Source organism: Amblyraja radiata, chromosome 14 (assembly GCF_010909765.2).
Source record: "Amblyraja radiata isolate CabotCenter1 chromosome 14, sAmbRad1.1.pri, whole genome shotgun sequence".
Taxonomy (NCBI): Eukaryota; Metazoa; Chordata; class Chondrichthyes; order Rajiformes; family Rajidae; genus Amblyraja; species Amblyraja radiata.
In genome coordinates, this window is record NC_045969.1 from 50,617,146 (window position 1) to 50,637,044 (window position 19,899).

General features: G+C 44.4%; 1 protein-coding gene and 1 long non-coding RNA gene across 4 annotated transcripts in view; both read left to right on the forward strand.

Annotated features, from left to right (window-relative positions):
• Positions 1-11,382, forward strand: part of prps2 (phosphoribosyl pyrophosphate synthetase 2) — a 46,080-nt gene extending 34,698 nt beyond the window's left edge. The window contains exons 4-7 of one of the 2 annotated variants that reach the window (XM_033033330.1): positions 2,850-2,974; positions 3,736-3,909; positions 10,361-10,520; positions 10,680-11,382. In XM_033033330.1, the coding sequence (XP_032889221.1) occupies positions 2,850-2,974; positions 3,736-3,909; positions 10,361-10,520; positions 10,680-10,772 (552 nt within the window). In that variant the 3' untranslated portion in view covers positions 10,773-11,382. The remainder of the gene's footprint in view (positions 1-2,849; positions 2,975-3,735; positions 3,910-10,360; positions 10,521-10,679) is intronic. The other variant, XM_033033332.1, reaches the window with a different exon arrangement.
• Positions 11,383-13,773: 2,391 nt separating this feature from the next.
• LOC116980761 overlaps positions 13,774-19,899 on the forward strand; it is a 28,772-nt gene continuing 22,646 nt past the window's right edge. For both annotated transcript variants that reach the window (XR_004414058.1, XR_004414059.1), the window contains exons 1-2: positions 13,774-13,793; positions 14,086-15,187. This is a non-coding gene — a long non-coding RNA (uncharacterized LOC116980761). The remainder of the gene's footprint in view (positions 13,794-14,085; positions 15,188-19,899) is intronic.

The window sequence follows — 19,899 nt, forward strand, 5'->3', positions numbered from 1 at the left end:
CGTCAGGACGCGGCATACGCCCTCAATGCACCTGCGGGCCGAGAGGCCATTGGCGCGCGGAATCTTCGGACAATGTGGGATTTTCTGAGCCCCGCGCGATGTTGGGCAAGACCCAGTGGAATCATTACTGAGGTTCGGCCGAGAAGGTGGTGAGGGTCGGGAAGGCGGTGGATGTTGGTGCTGCTCCTCATGGCGGGCAATGCCCTGGGTCTCGACCCCATGGCGGTCAGGCAGGTGGCTCGGTCCAGCGGTGGAGCCCCGAGCCTGCGGATGGTCGAGTTGAGTGTCGGTGGAGGGACCGGTCTGGAGGCGGACAAGTTTGTGATCATTGGTCGAGTCCAGGTTGGCAAGGAACCGTTTGTTGAGGGCGTGGATCTGGCATTGAATGAAGTAGAGTTGGGGATCCATCTACCGCAAGTGTGGGTGAGTGAGGCCCGGAGCTGCGGGAGAGTCAGAGCAAGGGCCTGCTGGCACTGGAGTATCGCAGCCCGTGTAGAACGCAGGGCACGGACTGAGAACTGTTGTAAGAAGTAGCCGATGGAGTGCAGGTACCCGAGATCTGGGTTGGGTCAGCACTGGGAGGTCTGGAACCGGAGTTGGACCACCAAGGCACAAGATGGAAATGCAGGCAATGTACCTGGCTGTGGTGGCAAGTCTGGAGTGAAACATGGTCGTAAAGACGAACATCAGTAGGAATCACAGCAGGTGCAGTGAGAGATGGTCTCATAGAACTCCTGTTAGAGAGATGAGGAAAACGTCTTCAACGTAGGATTAGCTTGAGAAGATATCGCAGTGGAGCAGACAAAATGTATAGGAAGGAACTGCAGATGCTGGCTTATACCGAAGATAGACACAAAGTCCTGGAGTAACTCAGTGGGACAGGCAGCATCTCTCAGGACATGGATAGGTGGTGTTTTGGGTCAGGGCCTTTCTTCAGACTGATTGTAGTTGAGGGGGCGGGAAAGGGGTGGGACAAAGCCTGGCAAGTGCCAAGTTGAAACGGGGCTCTGGAGGAAATGGGTGGGTGATGTTTCAGCTAGGAACCATTCTTCTGCTTTTTGAAAAGGTCTAAAGAGGCTAGAAGGCCGTCTGGGGAGTCTCGAGGAGGAGGTCCTTTGTAAACGGCAGAAGGGGTCATCAGTGGGTGGTGAGGACTCCTTCCCATAGAAAAAGGTTCAGAGGCAGAGGCGACGGAAGAAAAGCTCTATGCTTTATGCTATCAGAAAAGGTGTGAAGCAGGGTCTCGACCCGAATCGTCACCCATTCCATCTCAAGAGATGCAGCCTGTCCCGCTGAGTTACTCCAGCTTTTTGTGTCTATCTTGGGCTCTATGTCATGGCGGGCCCGGAACCCGTTGAGGTGGGGGCGGAGGGGAACGGAGGTGAGGCCTCTGTTGAGGACAGACCGTTCAGTATCGGAAATAGGGAGGTCAGGTAGGGTGGTGAAGACATGATAAGGGTGGGGGTTGGGGCCAGGGGAGCGGACGGAGGTTTAGACAAGGTCTGGTGGGGGGTTCAGAGAGGAAGGGAGCGTGAGGAGTAGTGTTTTTGTGGGGATATTCGGAGGGGTGACCTGGTTAAAAGGGGAAGACCCATCATTACTGAGGTTCCCTGTAAGAGAGGGGAACCAGTGCGACCCAGCAGAGTCAGACCACGTGGTGTTGTAGTCCGCAGCGTGGAGGCTGTGGGCCTGGGGGTGAGGCTCCGGCCCGCTGCTGGACTGTGGAGAGACGAGGGTCGGCAGAGTCGCTGGTGGAGGCCCGCGGGGGGGGGGCAGCAGTAAAGGTGAGGGTCGGTGGCCCCGGTCAGTGGAGAGGCGGTGGGAGTCGATGGCAGCGGAGGCATCGGTAGTCCTGGGAAGACACTGAGGATCGTCATCAGTGGAAGTGTCAAAATCCTGAATCCTGAAGAAGGGTTTCGACCTGAATCGCCACCCATCTTTTTACCCCAGAGATGCTGCCTGACCCGCAGAGTTACCCCAGCACTTTGTGCCTACCTTCAGAATAAACCAGCATCTGCACTTCCTTCCAACACATTGTTTAGGTATTGTCAGTGTATGAGCTTGAATAAACATAGCCTGAAGGTTGAAGGTTCCTGTCTGCCCTGTGGGTGCACTCCACTACAATATTGTTGTAGGTGAGGCACAGTATTGTAATGTGGAGGATTGTGAAGAGGGGTGGTATTGATGGCAGTAGGGTAGGAGAGAAGGCAGGTACAGGATACTGAGTTGGATGATCAGCCATGATCATATTTAATGGCGGTGAAGGCTCAAAGGGCCGAATGGCCTACTCCTGCACCTAATTTCTATGTTTCTATGTCTATGTTTTACTTGTAATAGCAAAATTGTAGAATTCTGTTCCATTTGTCTTGTTACATTGACATTATGTGATGTTTTGAACATAATTGAGATTTAAAAAAAATGTAAAACAGCTAAAGTTGATTTAAGTTGCAGTAAATCTACTTATTTTGCGTAACTGAATTCATTAAAATCTAAATATTATCCTGTTTTCAGCCTTATTGACGATTTTAGAATTTAAAATTAATATACAGCAAATGTGTGCAAGCATGTATTTTATCTGTTTATCAATATTTTCATCTTTCAATTACATTTTTACTATCTTCTCCAGGACATGAAACAGGAAAAATGTGATTGCAGCATTGATTGTCACTTAGTAAGAATTACATTTTGCTGTGATATTTTAAAAAGGTAAAACCTACAAAAATCCAAGTATCAGAAAATTGACAATCAGGAATTCAATATTCAAAGCAGATGTCAGACATGTTAGTGAGGATAAAAATTGTTACCTTGTGGTTTTATAAATTTGCAATCATTTTCTTTGTCCTTGTTAGGGTTTCTTTGACATCCCTGTGGATAACTTGTATGCGGAACCAGCAGTACTGCGGTGGATAAAGGAAAATATCCCAGAGTGGAGGAACTCTATAGTTGTGTCCCCAGATGCTGGTGGAGCAAAGAGGTGAGTTGAGACCAAACTTTGTTGCTTCCGGAGGTGTGAAAGTAGTCAATGGAATTCGCTGTTAGTTACGGATACAATTGCATTTTATTTTTAATTACTTTGGCTTTAGAAACAATTTGAGATTGAGTATAGAAGCTGGGAGGTCAAGTTGCATTTGCATAAGATGTTTGTGAGACCGTATTTAGAGGATTGTGTTCAGTTCTTGGCACCGTGTTATGGGAAAGATATTGTCAAGCTGGAAAAGGTTCAGAGAAGATTTACGAGAATGCCGCCAGGACTAGAGGGTCTGAGCTATAGGAAGAGGTTGAGTAGCTGGGTCTGTATTCCTTGGAGCGCAGGAGGATGAGGGGTGATCTTATGGAGGTGTATAAAATCATGAGAGGAATAGGTCAGTTAGATGCGCAGTCTCTTGCCCAGAGTAGAGGAATAGAGGACATAGGTTCAAGGTGAAGGGGAAAAGATTTAATAGGAATCTGAGGGGTAACCTTTTCACACAATGGGTGGTGGGTGTAAGGAACAAGCTGCCAGTGGAGGTTGTTGAGGCTGGGGATATCCCATCGTTTAAGAAACAGTTAGACAGATACATGGATAAGATAAGTTTGGAGGGAGTTTGGACAAGTGCAGGCAGGTGGGACTGGTGTGGGCTGGGACATGTTGGCCGGTGTGGGCATGTTGGGCCGATGGGCCTGCTTCCACACTGTATCACTATGACTCTATGACTGGTTTACTGTAATTGAGTTATTTTGTTGTTATACCTTCAGGGTGACATCAATTGCAGATAGGCTGAATGTTGAATTTGCTCTCATCCATAAGGAAAGGAAAAAGGCAAATGAGGTGGACAGAATGGTGCTTGTTGGTGACGTTGTAAACAGAGTCGCCATTCTTATAGATGACATGGCCGACACATGCGGAACCATTTGTCACGCTGCTGATAAGTAAGTAATCGTGGCCAAACTAGTTTTTGTTTAGTTTTAGAGATACAGCGCAGAAACAGGCCCTTCGGCCCACCAGGTCCACGCCGACCAGCGATCCCCGCATATTAACATTATCCTACACACACGAGGGACAATTTTTACATTTACCATGCCAATTAACCTACAAACCTGTACGCCTTTGGAGTGTGGGAGGAAACCGAAGATCTCGGAGAAAACCCACGCAGGTCACGGGGAGAACGTGCAAACTCCATACAGACAACCCCCGTAGTCGGGGTCTAACCCAGGTCTCTGGCGCTGCAAGCGCTGTAAGGTAGCAACTCTACCACTGTGCCACCCGATAGTTCACGGAGGTTAGTTTTGCCATTGGGGCTTCTCCATTTGATTTTGCATATGCACTTGGAGGGGAGAATTTGTCAAAAACCTTGGCCTCCAAGCTGTTTCCTTGAATTACAGTTGGGGATACATGTGTATTAAGGGGAGGTTTAATGGGCACCAGGATAGGTTGGACTGCATTTTGCATAGAAAAAGGGCTGTGCTTAGTTGACCGTTCATTTTAATAGCTGCCTTCCTCCCACTGTATTCTTGTAGCCTCGATCTATTTACATTTCATCAGTGGAAGATTTGGAGTGTTTATTTAAAGAACGGGTCCTTTATTAAATGGGGTGCTGTGTTACTGACATCTCCACGAATCTTGCAAAGCCCCAGTAGTCAAAACAACTGTATGTGCACTGAATTGTTAAAATGAGCAGTCTTCAGAATCCCACACATTACACTTCTCTCATTCAGCATGTGCACAATGGATCAGTAGGTTTTTTTTGATGGTTGACTAAGATTTTTGTTGGTTGCCCCAAGACAATGCATCAGTATTGCTGAAGTGGAGATGGGCAAGATTTTCTAAGTTTCTAGGTGTAAAAAAATATCAACTATCAGAACCAAGAAAGCACTGTAACACCCATATTTCCTCCGAAAGCTGAAGAAATGCAACATAACGCCTATGATTCTTACCAATTTTCGCAGAAGCATCTTGGAAAGTATCCAGTCGGTATGCATCACAGATGCTATGGCAACTGCTCTCACAAGAGATTGCAGAGAGTTGTGAATGTGGCCCAGTCCACCACTCAAGCCAGCCCCCCTCTTCCCCTCCAACCCCCCCACCTGGCCATCATCACTATACTGCTTCCTGCTGTAGCAAAGCTGCCACATAATCAAGAACCACACAGATCTCTCTCCTCTTGTTCTGTCAGACAGAAAATACAAAAGATTGGAAGCATCTACACCACCAGATTCGAGCAGCTTCTTCCCCGCCATCATCAAACTCTTCAATGGACCTCTCCATGGCACGGTGGCGCAGCGGTAGAGTTACTGCCTTGCAACGTTTTCAGCACCGGAGACCCGGGTTCGATCCTGACTATGGGTGCTGTCTGTACGGAGTTTGTACGTTCTCCCCGTGACCATGCGGCTTTTCTCTTCGGTTTCCTCCCACACTCCAAAGACGTGCAGGTTAATTGGCTTGGTATAAATGGACATTGTCCCTGGTGTGCATAGGATAGCGTTAATGTGCGGGGATCACTGGGCAGTGTGGACTTGGTGGGCCGAAGGGCCTGTTTCCGCGCTGTATCTCTAAACTAAACTCTCGAATGCTCGGGATGAATTTCCCAATCTTCCAGTCTATCAGGTTGCTGCCCTTGCACTTTAAAAAAAATTGCTCTTTCTTTGTAGCTGGAAAACTATATTTAGAACGTTTTAATTTTGCATTCCCTGACACACAGGTATGGTATGATTTGCTTGGATGACATGCAAAACAAATATTTTCATATCTTAGTACACGTGACAATAATAAACCAGTACTTGCAAAGTCTGATCACAAACACTTCTGTCAGTTGGTCTGCACAGGCATGACATGTATAAATGAAAGATTGAAAGGTAAATACATTTGCCTTGTGCCAGGCACCAAACTCCTTATGGAGATCAGTCACTGTATTTGCTACACATTTGGCTTTCTTGGCTTTAATGACTCTGAATGTGTGGGTTGCAACCATAGCCAGATTTATCTGGCTATCTGGCAACCATATCAGATTTCTGCAAAAAATGCTGTGACTGTACAAATATAAATTCTAGTTTGGGGACTGGGAATCTCATAAGAAGGCAAAGGTGAGCCCGCTGTATTTTGGGTATACTTACAATTCTGCTCGTAAATCTACGGTGCATGTTTGAAGACATTCATCATGTTCTTTGGTTTCCTCTGGTGACCGTCCTGTGTGAGTGAGAGCAACCCCACCTGCTTGTGAATCCCTGTTGGATAATGACACGTTGATGCAGATAAGCACTAATATGTTCATGGTTCAAATGCTAAATAAAATGCTAAGGTTATCAGGCAACTGAAGCATCCGACCGTGACCAGGGAGCAGTCCTGAACTACGATCTACCTCATCGGGGACCCTCAGACTATCTTTGATCGGACTTGACTGGCTTTACCTTGCACTAAACATGATTCAGTTGCCTGTCAGTTTCATAGCAAAAGGATTTGAGTATAGGAGCAGGGAGGTTCTACTGCAGTTGGACAGGGTCTTGGTGAGACCACACCTGGAGTATTGCGTACAGTTTTGGTCTCCTAATCTGAGGAAAGACATTCTTGCCATAGAGGGAGTACAGAGAAGGTTCACCAGACTGATTCCTGGGATGTCAGGACTTTCATATGAAGAAAGACTGGATAGACTCGGCTTGTACTCGCTAGAATTTAGAAGGGGGGATCTTATAGAAACTTACAAAATTCTTAAGGGGTTGGACAGGCTAGATGCAGGAAGATTGTTCCCGATGTTTGGGAAGTCCAGAACAAGGGGTCACAGTTTAAGGATAAGGGGGAAATCTTTTAGGACCAAGATGAGAAAAACATTTTTCACACAAGAGAGTGGTGAATCTCTGGAATTCTCTGCCACAGAATGTAGTTAAGGCCAGTTCATTGGCTATATTTAAGAAGGAGTTAGATGTGGCCCTTGTGGCTAAAGGGATCAGGGGGTATGGAGAGAAGGCAGGTACAGGATACCGAGTTGGATGATCAGCCATGATCATATTGAATGGCGGTGCAGGCTCGAAGGGCCGAATGGCCTACTCCTGCACCTATTTTCCATGTTTCTATGTTTCTATTCCCTAATCATGTATTTGTACCCTGCGAATGGCTCGATTGTAATCATGTATTGTCTTTCTGCTGACTGGATAGCACGCAACAAAAGCTTTTCACTGTACCTCGGTACACGTGACAATAAACTAAACTGAACTGAGATGTACTGAAATTAAAGCAGTGAAAATCCCCCAATTGCAGCAAAAACACTGTATAAGCATCAGTTTGGCTAATATACCCTTAAATTTAAGTCTATTTTGCTTAAGTTTTTTTTAAATCGCATAACATGGAAACAGTTAATTCAGCCCAACTTGTCCCTACTAACCAAGATTCTCCATTTGCCCATTTGCCTCTGTTTGCCCCAAATCCCTCTAAACTTTTCCTATCCATGTACCTGCTCAAATACCTTGTAAATGCTGTGTTAATCATGTAAAGGTGTGTGGGAGCAGGGTTTACATTACCTTTTTTCCTATATAACAAGGTCTTCATAATGAGGAGTTGAGTATAGGAGCAAAGTGGTCCTTCTGCAGTTGTACCGGGCCCTAGTGAGACCACACCTGGAGTATTGTGTGCAGTTTTGGTCTCCAAATTTGAGGAAGGACATTCTTGCTATTGAGGGAGTGCAGCGTAGGTTCACCAGGTTAATTTCCGGGATGGCGGGACTGTCATATGCTGAGAGAATGGAGCGGCTGGGCTTGTATACACTGGAATTTAGAAGGATGAGAGGGTTTCATATTGAAACATATAAGATTATTAAGGGATTGGACACGCTAGAGGCAGGAAACATGTTCCTGATGTTGGGGGAGTCCAGAACCAGGGGCCACAGTTTAAGAATAAGGGGTACAGAACGGAGATGAGGAAAAACGTTTTCACCCAGAGAGTTGTGAATCTGTGGAATTTGCTGCCTCAGAAGGCAGTGGAGGCCAATTCTCTGGATGCTTTCAAGAGAGAGTTAGATAGAGCTCTTAAAGATAGTCAGGGGATATAGGGAGAAGGCAGGAACGGGGTACTGATTGTGGATGATCAGCCATGATCACAGTGAATGGTGGTGCTGGCTCGAAGGGCCGAATGGCCTACCCCTGCACCTATGGTCTATAAGGAATCTGAAATCCTTGGGATAGGAGGTGGAAAAGAAGTTGGGTGGGAGGGGAAGTGGAAAAAGACAACAAATTAAAATGGTCTACCAAGCTCACTCTGGGTAAAATTAGTTTTCACTTTAACGTGTTTTTGACAACATTTATAGGCAGTATGTGGGCAGTGTGAATGCTGGTGACAGGACAATATGCCTTACATCAATATTGGAGCTTGGGCTTTTATTAACTTGCTGATCATTCCAGTTCTGATCTGAAGTTTGCTTAGTTTAGTATAGATACAGCGCGAAAACAGGCCCTTCAGCTAATAAGTCTGCACCAACCAGCGATCCCCGCACATTAACACTATCCTACTCACACTGGGGACAATTCTTTTGTACATTTATACCAAGTCAATTATCCTACAAACCTGTACGTCTTTGGAGTGTGGAAACCTAAGATCTTAGAGAAAACCCACGTAGGTCACGGGGACAACGTACAAACTCCGTACAGACAGGCACCCATAGTCAGGATCGAACCCGGGTGCCTGGCGCTGTAAGGCAGTAGTTCCGCAGCTATGCTACCATGCCACCTTAAAACCTAGTGCTTGAAATTTGACTATGACTTAAAAAAACAGATGGAATAAAAGGGTCCTTTAAATGGAAGGGAATACTTTCTTGTCACATGTGACAAGGCACATATGCTGGGTGATGTAACTAGTTGGGTTTCCTAGGGGTGAGTTCTTGATCCTCAATTATTTTTTTGTTTTACCTTAATGATGTGAAGGAAGGAATGAAATGTGACTTTTCAGAGTTTGCCATTGATATGAAAATAGGGGATGATTTGGGATGAGGATATCACAGAATCACAATGCCATATAGATTGAGTAACTGGTAGAAAGCCTGGAAAATTGAGTTTAACATGGGGATTTGCAAACTCATGGACTTCAGTGAGAGGAACCAAATGGTAGATTGTTATCAAAATGCAGTGTGTTCAGAGGAGTCTTGGTGTTCTCGTGTGGGGAATCACAAAGCGTTGGCTGGTCCAACAAGTACTCGAAGATGAACACGTTTGATTTGATTGCAATGAGAATGGGGAGGTTGGAAGGTTTTGATAGGTATACCTGGTGTTGGTGAGGCTCCCACTCGGAATACTGTGCACCCTGAGTAAAAATAGACTTACTTTGGAGGCAGCCTGAAGGAGATATGTGGGCATGTTCCTGGAGTGAGGAAATTGTCTTGTTTAGAGAAGGCAGACAGTTTTGCTCTGTATTCCTTTGAGTTTAAAACGAGGGGCTTAAAAGAGTTCAAAATTTATACATATAACAATGAAATCCTAAAACGGGGTATTTCAGTTCAGTTTAGTTTATTGTCACGGCTTAAAAAGTCAATGTTATATATCACTAGGCAATCTATTAGGCTCGAGGTTAACTTTGCTTTTTGTTATATTGGGTTTTCAGAGGCTGATGAGGCCAATGTGCAACAGTTCAGCTTAGTTTATTGTCACGTGTACCGAGGTACAGTGAAAAGCGTTTTGTCGCGTGCTAACCTGTCAGCAGAAAGACATGCTTGAAATCAATCCATTTACAGTGCACAGATACATGACAAGGGATAGGGTTTGTGTGTGTGTGTGGGGGGGAGGGGCTGTGCTCGATGTTTTTAGGATGTTAACATATTGTCAGTAGTGGTAGAGTCATGAACATGGAGATATCTCTGCACAAAAACGGGGCCAGTTAATTCAAGTGATACGTAGACATTTCTAGTGCTGGGAAACATCAGGAATTCGCTTCCCCTGAAGATGGTGGAGATTATTTGATACATTTAAGATGGGAATATTTGAAAGACTGAGGAATTGTAGGTTATAGGGAAACTGGCACAGGAGATGGGTCGAAGCCAGTGGAAATTAGCCATGATCAGATTGCATAGCTTGAGCAGCCTGGTGCTCAATTCAATGTCCTTGTTCTTCCCTGACGGTTATGAGTGTATGTGGTCCACAGACTTGTCTTCCTCGGGCATGATGGTTATCTTGGTGGAATTTGGGTAGTTTTCATTAAGGAAATAAAATCCCACTTTAGGGTTTCAGTACAGATAGAATGTGATGCCATTTTACACTGTAGGCCTGGACACAATGTGAAAATGCAACTGTGAACAATTGCCTCAGTTAGCCATTATTCTCTAGATGTTCAGCGCTCATTTTCATTTTGTGCAAATAAATGTTAATATGTATTTGCTGAAGCTTTTCACCTCATTTCTTTCCTGTTTAGGTTGATGAGTGCTGGCGCGACCAAAATCTATGCAATCCTCACCCATGGTATATTTTCTGGCCCTGCTATTAGTCGAATAAGCAATGCTGCTTTTGAAGCTGTTGTTGTAACAAACACCATTCCACAAGAAGGAAAGATGAATGTTTGCTCAAAGGTTCAGGTAAATAAATGATGTTTGCTCAAAGGTTCAGGTAAATAAATGAATGTTTGCTCAAAGGTTCAGGTTAAAAAAAAAATCTCTATTTGTGTGTCATAGTAAATAATGAATGATGCTTTCAATATGATTCAAGGTGCTTCAGCTTGTCTGCTTCCCTTTCAGGTGATTGATATATCTATGATCCTAGCTGAGGCAATTCGAAGAACCCACAATGGTGAATCCGTATCGTATCTCTTCAGCCATGTTCCATTGTAAGCTGACAGGATTCGCCCATCCTGCATTTGTACTGGACTAAATATCGGTCAACTTTTCTGAGCAATTTGTCACTTTTCACAGGAATATGCAGGCAGGTCCTTGCTGCCTTGCACCACAAACATCCACACTTGCAAACTGAAGGTATGGAAAATAGCCATTTAATATGTAATGGACTGGATTTTACTTCTCAACCAACACCATCTCTGCAAGGAAAAAGATGTGCTGTGTCCTGACTGCAGGGGTTCTGTTTTTGTACTTTGTTAGAACCGTAAGCTCTTGACGTGAATTTCTATGAAATTTTGCACATGTTACAGGTTATGTGGCTTTTCAACACTTCGCCGATTAATTGCTTGCGGTTGTATGCTGATTATTTTTATGTGAAACTAATATGGAGAGAGAGAAAAGTCATATTTGAGATGCAGCATGATAATTCTTAACATACATTCCATTAGATTATTAACAACTGATTTGTACACTCTGGTATGATCAGCTATTTGCATTGTGCAGTAACATGAAACTGGTCCGATTATGCTATTTTAAAGTGAAAAATGATTGAATTTTAAACCAAATTGCTTTGTGGCTTAAATAAAATCTCTGAAGAAAAGGGTTACCTGCAGTCATTTATAATTTATTTGTTCTGAAGCCAATTGTGTGGGTAAAGGAGTTAGGAAATGTGGATATAGATGCAAAATGCTGGAGTAAGTCAGCAGGACAGGCAGCATCTCTGGAGAGAAGGAATGGGTGACGTTTTGGTTCAAGACCCTTCTTCAAACTGAGGGAGCTGTGTCTATCTTCGGCGTAAACCAGCATCCGACATAGTTAGGAAATGTTCTTCTAATTAAGTTTAGAAGCACGAGGTAACTTTCTATTTAAGTGAAAACCATGATTGTACTCCTTGTGTTTCTAAATTGTATAAAGTTGGGTGCAAATAATTATGCATTTAATAAGTGGATGAGACAGCTGCTTGCCCTTGTTTGAGAATTACATGTACACTTAAAATTAGGTTTTATCCATCACGTGAGCAAAGTATTGAAATTAAATAATTTGAAGAACTTTGTTTAAAATAAAATTGCAAGCTTCTTGCACAGATTCGTTCAATGAGACAACAGAAAGTGGTGCATGAAATCTCAGATATCGACGGTTCCCCCCCCCCCCCCCCCCCCCGAGTTAGATAGAGCTCTAGGGGCTAGTGGAGTCAAGGGATATGGGAAGAAGGCAGGCACGGGTTATTGATAGGGGACGATCAGCCATGATCACAATGACTGGCGGTACTGGCTGGAAGGACCGAATGGCCTCCTCTTGCAGCTATTTACTATGTTTCTAGTCCCTTTATCAACCCAGATCCTCGTACATATCTTTCTTTCCAAGAGCCCAGAATCATCAACCACTCTATTTGTCGATCACCCGCATAAACCAACCCTTCTACTACCCTGGATTGGGTCACCTCCCCCCCCCCCCCACTGTTCCCATCTACTATCTGCCACTTCATCTCGCTTATTTAACCTTCTTACCCCCTCAGATTCCATCAGCTGTACCTATAAAGTACACTACCTGTAAAGTCCCAGCCTCAGATATCTCCACTGTTCTCTCCTCCAACTGACTCCATCCACCAATCCACGCCTCCTCACCTGGATCCACCTATTCTAATATGAAACAACGCAAACTTTGATGGTATTAGCCAGGAACTTGCAAACGTTGATTAGTTTAGTTTAGTGATACAGCGGGGAAACAGGCCCTTCGGCCCACCGAGTCCACACTGACCAGTGATCTCCGCACACTAACACTATCCTACACACACTAGGGACAATTTACATTTATACCAAGCCAATTAACCTGCAAACCTGTACGTCTTTGGAGTGTGGGAAGAAACTGAAGATCTCAGAGAAAACCCATCACGGGGAGAACGCACAAACTCCGTACAGACAGCGCCGGTAGTCGGGATTGAACCTGCGTCTCTGGCGCTGTAAGGCAGCAACTCTACCGTTGCACCACCGTGCCGCCCCTTAGAATGGGTTGTATGTGAGAGAAATTAGAGTGGGTTGTTTGTGGGGATAGGGATGTCTGGGAAATGGGTGTGACAGACAGTTCAATGTATGCATGTTCCTGGAGGATTGAAAGATCAGGCAGGTAGAAGTAGGATGCTCAGAATAATGTGAGCAATTAAGGCTCTGATCAGGGAAAAGGCATAGGTCAGATATAGGCATCGAGTGTAATCCTGCAGGAGTACATGTAAAGAAATTAGGGCCAAAAAGGAGACATGAGATAGGTCTGAAGGAGAGGATTAAAGAGAATCCTAAAAGATTTTGGGAATATTAAGCGGAAAAGACTAACGAGAGAATATGGGCTGTGTAGGAAGGAACTGCAGATGCTGGTTTAAACCGAAGATAGACACAAAAAGCTGTAGTAACTCAGCGGGTCAGACAACATCTTTGGAGAACATGGAAAGGTGATGTTTTGCATTGGGAACCTTCTTCAGACTTTTCCAGAGATGCTGCCTGACCCAATGTATTACTCCAGCATTTTGTGCCTTTTTTTCTGCAGTTCCTTGTTTCTGCATTTTTTTTTTTTTGGATGTCCTAAAATGTATGAAGTGGGCCAAGGACTGGCAAATAAAGTTTAATTCAGAAAATAGAGGTACTGCATTTTGGGAAGTCAAACCAGGGTAGGAACGTCACAATGAATGGTAGGGCCCTGGGGGGGGGGGGGGGGGGGGGTGAGAAAACGAGAATGCTGGCCTTCAGACAAGGAGTTGCCCACCAGGGGGCGTCACACGACGGCAGCCTCTCCAACAGTCTGTCTGTCTTTTCAGCTTTTTTTTGTTATGTTTGTGTTTTAAAAGTTTGTGTTAAAGTTCTCTGGTTTGTTTTATGTGGGGGGGGGGGGTGGGGGTCGGGGGAAAGTTTTCTTCAATCTCTTACCTTGCCGGAGATGCGATTGTTTTCCGGATCGTATCTCCATTCGCTCTGTGGCCTAACAAGGCTGGCCTTGCTCGGGACTGACATCAAGCCCCACCGCGGGGACGTGGACTTGCCATCGGAGCCGATCCCTTGCCTGGGATTGACGCTCCAGCCTGGGCTGCGGATTTCACCATGGAGGAGCTCGCAGTCTTGGGAAGAGACTGATGTCGGGAAGCTCCAAACGGTGCAGAAGGTTCGACCAGCCCCGACCCGGGGTCGATCTCCCGGCACATGGAACTGACATCCCCCCCCCCCGATGCAGGAGCTTGATCGACCCAAACGTGGAGGGCCCGACCGCCGGCTACTGGAGTCAAGTTCGTTCCATCAATGGAAGACTCGAGGCCCCTGACCATGAGAACAAAGAAGGGAAGAGATTGAACTTTTTTCCGTCTTCCATCACAGTGAGGAATTTGGAGGAGTCACTGTGGTGGATGTTTACGTTAAAATGTATTTTGTGTGCTTTGTTGCTTTTAAATGGTATGACTGGCAAATTAAATTCATCGTATGTTGCAAAAACATACTTTGGCAAGTTATGTTATACATGTACGAGGGACTAGTGAGCCTGCATTTGGAGTATTGTGTTCAGTTTTGGTCACTGCTGTAGGAAAGATGCTATTCAGCTGGAAAGAATACAGAAATGTTAAGGGGATATTGAGGAACTCAAAGGCCTGAGTCATCGGGGGAGGTTGAGAGATATGGTTAGGACTTTATTCCTTGGAGTGGAGGAGATTGAGAGGTGATCTGTCAGAGGTGGATAAAATAACGAGGGGAATAGATAGCATGAATCCAGTCTTTTCCCTAGTGTGGAAGAATCAAAAAGTAGAGTGCATAGGTTTAAGGCTAGAGCTCACATTTTTTTCACACTGGTGGTGGATATATGGAACGAGCTTCCAGACGTAGAGGCTGAGGCAGGCACAATAACAACACAAAGATCGCTTGGAAATTTATTTGGAGAAGAGAGGTTGAGAGATATGGGCCAAATGTGGGCAAGTGGGACTACCTTAGATGTGGCATTGTGGTCAGTATGGGCGAGTTGGGCTGAAGGGCCTGTTTCCTTCCTATTGTGTGCCAGCTCTTGCCCCACCTTATACTGGCTATCTCCCGTCCACCCTTTCAGTTCAGAAGGGGGATCTTGTCCACTTCCCTCCACAGATATTGCCTGCCCTGCCAAGTTCCTCCAGCAGCTGTATGTTCCAGAGTCTAGCAGCTGTAGTCTTTTGTGTGTTCCGTGTGTCAATTTCTCCTTTCCACTAGAGCTGCAGCAATCTGCTATTTCAGTTCTGCATTGAAGTCCACCATAATCAGTGCAATATAAATAATTTGAAGAGAGTGACCAGGAGTTATCTCACAGCAAAAGGAGAATTTTCCGAGTTGGAAGGCTTCAATTTCCCGGGAATGGAATCAGCTGCACATTATAGCTGAGGTCCAGCAGAAAATCTAAGACCTAAAGAATATGTGGTAGACACAAAAAGTGGATGACGTTGCAGCTCGAGACCCTTCTGACCCATTCCTTCTCTCCAGAGATGCTGCCTGTCCCGCTGAGTTCATCCAGCATTTTGTGGCCCACATGTCCCAGCTACGCTAGTCCCACTCGCCTGCCCACGTGTGGTTCATATCCCTCCAAACCTGTCCTATCCATGTCTAACTGTCTCCTAAATATTCACAAGTTCTCAAGTTATAGGAGTAGAATTAAGCCATTCGGCCCATCGAGTCTACTCCACCATTCAATCATGTCTGATCTCTGCCTCCTCATCCCATTTTCCTGCCTTTTTCCCATAACCCTTGACACCCGTTCTAATCAAGAACTTGTCTAAGAACTATGTTGAGATAGTCCCTGTCTCAAGTACATTCTCTGGCAGTTTTGTTCCATACACCCACCACCCTTTGTGTGAAGGGAGTGTTGTAGAGCAGAGGGATTTAGCTGCACGAATACATAGTTCACTAAAAGTGCATCACGGGTATATCAGATGGTGAAGAAGGATTATGGCATATCGGCCTGCATTGGTAAGGGAATCGAGTCTTGAAGCTGGGACATAGAGTTACATTTGTACAAGACGTTGGTGAGGGCGCACTTGAAGTACTGTGTTCAATTTTGTTCACCCTGCTGTTGGAAGCAAGCCTTTACGCTGGAAAGGGTGGAGAGAAGATTTACGTAGCGTTGTTATGAAACCTACCATCAGCGGCGCTCCAGATCTGCCACTGCCTGTGCGTGCGATTCCGGAGGCTGGTGGGATTAAAATTCAGGTTTGTATTGGTTGTCGGAGAGGTATTTGCTTGGACTTCCAAGTTGATAAAGAAAATTCGTTCTGCGCTTCCGTTCCCGTTTTTTAAAAAAGGTTGCTGGTCGATTGCATCGCTGGATTTAAGTTAAACGCAACTTCTAACGCCTTCAACATCACGGATCAAAATCAACATCGACTTCCACATTAGGACAAAACAAAAGTTGTATCGTTTATTTAACTTCTTACCTTGCTTTTTGGTGTGGTTTCATTTTAATCTGATGATTCAAAATATGTTATTTAGGCCCCGATATCGTCCGTGTCTTGCCTGCCGATATCGCGGGGCTTATGGCTGCGGCCACATTCCGATCTATCACAATCCACTCTCAAGATAACCAAATTCATTATTTTTTTGCACAATCATGTCAAAAGAACATCTAACTCATCTATATTTTGTGTTAGTGTCTATATAAAAAATGTGGCTATATAAAAAAAATATTTTTAACCTTTTAAGAATGGGATAGATGTTTAGATCAAGTAATTGAATTTAGATGAATTGATTCGATGACATTTTTTGTTGGGTACTTACTATTTGTTTTAACGTTACAATATTAAAGTTCTGATCTTCAGAATATCACATTTTTTAATTTTCAAGGCAGTCTAGGTGTTTATTACTATTTCCGTTATAACGGTTAATTTTGTAATTATCTACAATTAGGTAACTAACTATATTCTTTAATTTCAGGTCATCTAAGTAAGATGTATCATATTTGTTTGAAAATGCTTCAATCTATAATAACTGAACATTTCATTCAGTTCTCTTATTTTTTAAGAAAGTTATGGGCTTTTATGTCAATTTACTGTCCTCGATCACAGCTTTTGTGTTAAGTTAATGGAAAAGCAATAGGGGACAAGATGCTAATTTCCGAGTATGAAAATGACCATAACTTTGTTAATACTGAAGATATGAAAGTGAATTAGGTATCAAATTAAAGTTCTTTTTATGCTTTATCTGATGGGATAAATTACATACTTGATTTTTTAAATCACAATATGTTGTAACATTCCTACTATAAGGATGTTGCCAGGGTTTGAGCCTGAACTACGGGGAGAAGTTGGGCAGGCTAGGACTTTATCCCTTTGATTGCAGGAGACAGAGACATGATTTGTACACTCTGGAGTTTAGAAGGATGAGAGGGACTCTCATTGAAACATATAAGATTGTTAAGGGTTTGGACACTCTAGAGGCAGGAAACATGTTCCCGATGTTGGGGGAGTCCAGAACCAGGGGCCACAGTTTGAGAATAGGGAGTAAGCCATTTAGAACGGAGACGAGGAAACACTTTTTCTCACAGAATGGTGAGGCTGTGGAATTCTCTGCCTCAGAGGGCGGTGGAGGCAGGTTCTCTGGATGTTTTCAAGAGAGAGCTAGATAGGGCTCTTAAAAAATAGCAGAGTCAGGGGATATGGGGAGAAGGCAGGAATGGGGTACTGATTGGGGATGATCAGCCATGATCATATTGAATGGCGGTGCTGGCTCGAAGGGTCGAATGGCTTACTCCTGCGCCTATTGTCTATTGTCTATTTCACGAGGGGAATAGATAGGGCGAGTCTTTTTCCCAGCGTAGAGGTATCAAGAATTAGGGCATAGGTTTAAGGTGAAAAGGGAAAGCTTTAATACAAATATGAGGGGCAACATTTTCACACAGAGGTCATAGGAATTTGGGGGGAAACTTTCCCGCATGGAGGGTGGTGGGTCTATGGAATGAGCTGCCAGAGAAAGTAGTTGATGCAGGTACACTAACAACATTTAAAAGTCATTTGGACAGTTACATGGATAGGAAAGTTTGAGGGGGATAGAAACATAGAAAATAGTCGCAGGAGTAGGCCATTCGGCCCTTCGAGTCTGCACCGCCATTCAATATGATCATGGCTGATCATCCAACTCAGTATCCTGTACCTGCCTTCTCTCCATACCCCCTGATTCCATTAGCCACAATGAACTGGCCCCAACTACCTTCTGTGGCAGAGAATTCCAGGGATAAGCACTAAATGCAGATGTCGGACAAGCTTAGATGGGGCAGTTTGGTCAGCATGGACAAGTTGGGCCGAAGGGCCTGTTTCCATGCTGTATGACTCTATGATTCTAACTGCCATGCAATTTAACTATGATATTTGAATTATTCCGTCAGAGAAAAAGTATTACAAAACTATCAAATTCTTTGGTAATACCGTTCCATATAGTGGACATCTTAAATTGGCTTTGGTCTTGACTGCTGTACATTTAGCTTGTATTCTTGGTTCTTTGGTTCGCAATAACCAACCTGATCTCCCGGTGGCTCAGCACTTCAACTCCCCCTCCCATTCCGAATCCGACCTTTCTGTCCTCGGCCTCCTCCATGGCCAGAGTGAGGACCACCGTAAATTGGAGGAGCAGCACCTGATATTTCGCTTGGGCAGTTTGCACCCCAGCGGTATGAACATTGACTTCTCTAATTTCAGGTAGTCCTTACTTTCTCCTCCCCTTCTCAGCTCTCCCTCAGCCCACCGGCTCTACCTCTTCCTTTCTTCTTCCCACCCCCACCCACCCTCACTTCAGTCTGAAGAAGGGTTTCGGCCAGAAACATTGCCTATTTCCTTCGTTCCATAGATGCTGCCTCACCTGCTGAGTTTCTCCAGCACTTTTGCCTACCTTAAGAATATAGACCCTACTTCTGGAAAGCATGCTGAAAGTAGATTAGAGTCAGATAATACGATTAAGGACGCCATGGGGGTTATTTATTTCTAGGAACTATGCAATGGGTTTAAGGGGGGTGGAGAGTGCCCTTGTTTTTTACTGAGAGTGGCAGCTGGGAGTGTAAGTGTAGATAAGTGTAGATAAGTTTTATTGACATGAAACCAAGGTACAGTGAAAAGCTTTTGTTGCGCGCTATCCAGTCAGCAGAAACACAATGCATGATTACAATTGAGCCATTTACAGTGTATAAATACATGATAAGAGAATAACATTTAGTGCAAGGTAAAGCCAGCAAAGTTCAATCAAGGATAGTTTGAGGGTCACCAAAGAGGTAGGTTGTAGTTCGGCACTGCTCGCTGGTTGTGGTAGGATGATTCAGTTGCCTGATGACAGCTGGGAAGAAACTCCCTGAATCTGGAGGTGTGTGTTTTTACACTTCTGTACCTTTTGCCTGATGGGAGAGGGGAGAAGAGGGAGTGGCCAGGGTGCGACTCATCCTTGATTATGCTGCTGGCCTTGCCGAGGCAGCGTGAGGTATAAATGGTCATTAGAAAGGAGGCTGTTTTTTTGTGATGGTCTGGGCTGCGTCCACAATTTGCTGTAATTTCTTGTGATCTTGGATGGAGCTGTTCCCAAACCAAGTGGCAGATTAGGTTGGGAGGAGAGATTAAATATGGTGGTTTAGAGACCAAGAAGTGAGAAGTGAAAATTGCCATACATTACAAATTTCATATGGGACTATAAATCCCATAGAATTCAAAGAAGACATTTATGTAAACCTAAGGAATACAGGGGACTGACACTTCCCAATTTTATGTACTACCATTGGGCAGTGAACATATAATGTGCTGGTTGGACAGTTCAACACAACAGGCAGAATGAACAATAATGGAGAAGGAGGATTGCACTCCTTTTAACATAGGAGCGATCCTTTTCTCCCCAATAAAACTGAAGAACACAATATATAAGAGAAACCCGATGATTCACAGCACAATACGAATTTAGAGACAAATAAAATCCTCTCTTAAATTAAGAAATCTTTCACTTCTCTCACCGATAGCTAACAACCCGGCATTTAAACCATCGACTATTGACACTGGGAACGATTAGGAATTAAGACTTGGGAAGATTTGTATGAAGTGGGAACATTTTTACCATTCCAAGACTTACAGCTTAAATACAATTTGGAAAATAACCAATATTTTAGATACTTA